The sequence below is a fragment of the Dipodomys ordii genome, unplaced genomic scaffold, assembly GCF_000151885.1.
Source record: "Dipodomys ordii isolate 6190 unplaced genomic scaffold, Dord_2.0 Scaffold1545, whole genome shotgun sequence".
Taxonomy (NCBI): Eukaryota; Metazoa; Chordata; class Mammalia; order Rodentia; family Heteromyidae; genus Dipodomys; species Dipodomys ordii.
Window position 1 is genome coordinate 3,899 of NW_012268761.1, and position 2,423 is coordinate 6,321.

The 2,423-nt window shown below is 67.0% G+C and overlaps 1 protein-coding gene across 1 annotated transcript in view; it reads right to left on the minus strand.

The window, feature by feature from the left end:
- Window positions 1–406: 406 nt before the first annotated feature.
- Window positions 407–2,423, minus strand: part of LOC106001981 (collagen alpha-1(XVIII) chain-like) — a gene marked incomplete at its 5' end in the record, with an annotated part of 18,585 nt that continues 16,568 nt past the window's right edge. The window contains 3 exons of the mRNA XM_013036912.1: window positions 407–526; window positions 874–1,071; window positions 1,678–2,023. Of these exons, the coding sequence (XP_012892366.1) occupies window positions 407–526; window positions 874–1,071; window positions 1,678–2,023 (664 nt within the window). The remainder of the gene's footprint in view (window positions 527–873; window positions 1,072–1,677; window positions 2,024–2,423) is intronic.

The following is a 2,423-nucleotide window of genomic DNA, read 5'->3' on the forward strand; positions in this document are numbered from 1 at the left end:
CAGAACCCAGCCGCTGCCTGGACTCCCTGCCCCCGTCCCACACCGCCCCGCGAGGACACTGGAAGGCGGGCACCATCACAGCTGGCGGCTGGAGCGGCGCCCCTGAGGCCGGCGTGACGGCAGCGCGGTCACCGGCCTGCAGCGAGGCTGCTGCTCTGAGCTGACCTTTGCGGGGACAGTAATCATTGCTGTTTCCGTGGTAGGGAACGGGCATCGGGGGCACGGACCCAGCCCGCATGTATTCAAGAGTGCTGAGAGCTACGTTGCTCTTAGAAATACCATTACAGGGGTATCAGCACCACCAGACCCTGCGGGTTTGTAACTCCAGGATCAATCGAGGCCGAGGGGAGGGTGAGCGGTCCCGTGCGGGGCCGCCCGGGGGCTGGGGCATGGCGTGCTGGAGGACCTACCAGGAGGGGTGTCTCAGAACGTCCCTGCCATCGAAAGAGAAGATGCGGGCCCCAGGCTGCAGCTGGCCCTGGGAGCCCGAGAACAGGGCCTCCCAGCTGGGGGCCAGCACTTCGTCCTGCCGAGAAGGGGGTTCCTTAGGCCAGCGGCACCCGTGCCAGGGAGGCCCCACAATCCGGGGTCACTTCCCCTCCCGGGAGCTCTGACGGTCCATCTACAGCCCCAGGCCGTGGGAACCCCAGCCCCTGGCACGAAGCAGCGGGCATAAGACCCAGCGAGGCACACAGCTGAGGGGCCGAGGTGTCTCAGGACCTGGTCCTGGGTGCATTCCGTGTGTGGCACCATCCCATGTGGTGGCTGGGCAGGGGAGGGACAGGCCTCGGGGCCGGGAAGGGGCTGTGAACGCTGGAGTCTCCCGAGCCCCCGGGCGCAGCCCCCTGGGGCCCCACCAGACCACACGCCCACCTTGAGGTTGACGATGGGCACTGCCCCGCGGTCAGCGCGACGCACAATGCTGTACAGGTCCTGCAGCCGCGAGGACAGGAAGGCACGGAAGGTGCCCGGCAGCCCCGCGGCCCGCGCTTGCTGGAAGCACTGGAGGTCGGCCCCTCGGATGCCACGCATGCCGCCTGGCAGGGGGCTGTTGAGCGCGATCAGGTGGAGCTGGGAGAGAGGCCATGTCACGTCACGAAAGGCCCCGCAGTCCAGCCTGCGGCGAGGTCCCTGAGTCTCGTTAACCGGGGAGACTGTGCGTCTGGGGCTGATGTGGGGTGCCGCCTGGCGGCGTGTGGGCGGCAGGGACACCCGCAGCACCCCTGCCCACGCCCTGGCCCAGCAGAACCTCTCCCACCCCGGCCTGGCGCATGGCAGCCACCCAGGAGGCTCCAGTGCCCTGTCCAGTGAGCGTGGGCAGGGCCTACTGGGTCCAGTGCTGTTCCACCTAGATGATGGCCAGTGGAATGGGCCTGGCCGGCCACCACCGCACTTGTGCCGGGCCCTGTAGTCCTAGTCACTGAGGTCCAGACCTCGGGGTTGAGGCTAGTGTAGATAGAGAGCTCCATGAAACCCCGCCTCCAAAGTAACCAGCAAAAGCTGGAGGTGTGGCTCAAGTGGCAAAGCACCATCAGAGCAACCAAGCTGAGTGCATGAGGCCCTGAGTTCAAGTCTCAGTACTACAAAAAAAAAAAGCTCACTAGTAGCCCTGCCCAGGCTTCCTCCCTGGACACCTCCCCCCAGCCCCGAGGACAGGCGCGCCGGCGTGGCACTCACCACCGGCTGGAAGTCTTGGTGGGTGTGGGCAGGTGAGCTGGTGGGGTGGGCGGGCCGGAGGTGCATGTAGGAGCTGTGGTGGCTGTGGTGGTGGTGGTGTGGGACGCCAGGGTACGCCTGGGGGTCCGGCAGGCGCGGAGGGACCGCCAGGACGCCGTCTGCCCGCCAGGGCCGCTCTGTGGCATGCGTGTGCTCCCTCCGGGCGTACGGGCCACCCTCGTGTAGCTGCACCACGGGAGGCTGCACGGCCGCCACCTCGTTACCCTGTGCGGGGGCCAGAGCCACGGAGGGCCATGGAGTGGGTCCCAGGGGTCCACAGGGCCACGGAGTGGTTCCCAAGAGTTCACTGGACCACGGAATGGGTCCCAGGGAATCCACAGGGCCACAGGGTGGGTCCCAGGGCCACGGAGGTCCACAGGATCACAGAGTGCCTTGTCTAGCTGTGCAGATGCCTCCTCCCTCTGTACTGGCATCCAGCTCTGTCCACCTATCTGTCTGATCGTCACCCACCCACCTTTACATTCAGTCACCTGCCCACCTATCCATCTACCACATGACATGTGTCCACCCATCCATCCACACCCATCTGTCCACACCACCCACACCAGCGCTCCAAGACGGGCACGATGTGGTTTGAGAAGGAGCGGCGGACACCTGGAGCAGAGGCAGAGGCAGGCCTCGGGGACAGCGCTGCCGGGGGCCTGCCCGCGGTGCCCGGGGCCTGCCCGCGGTGCCCGGGGCCTGCC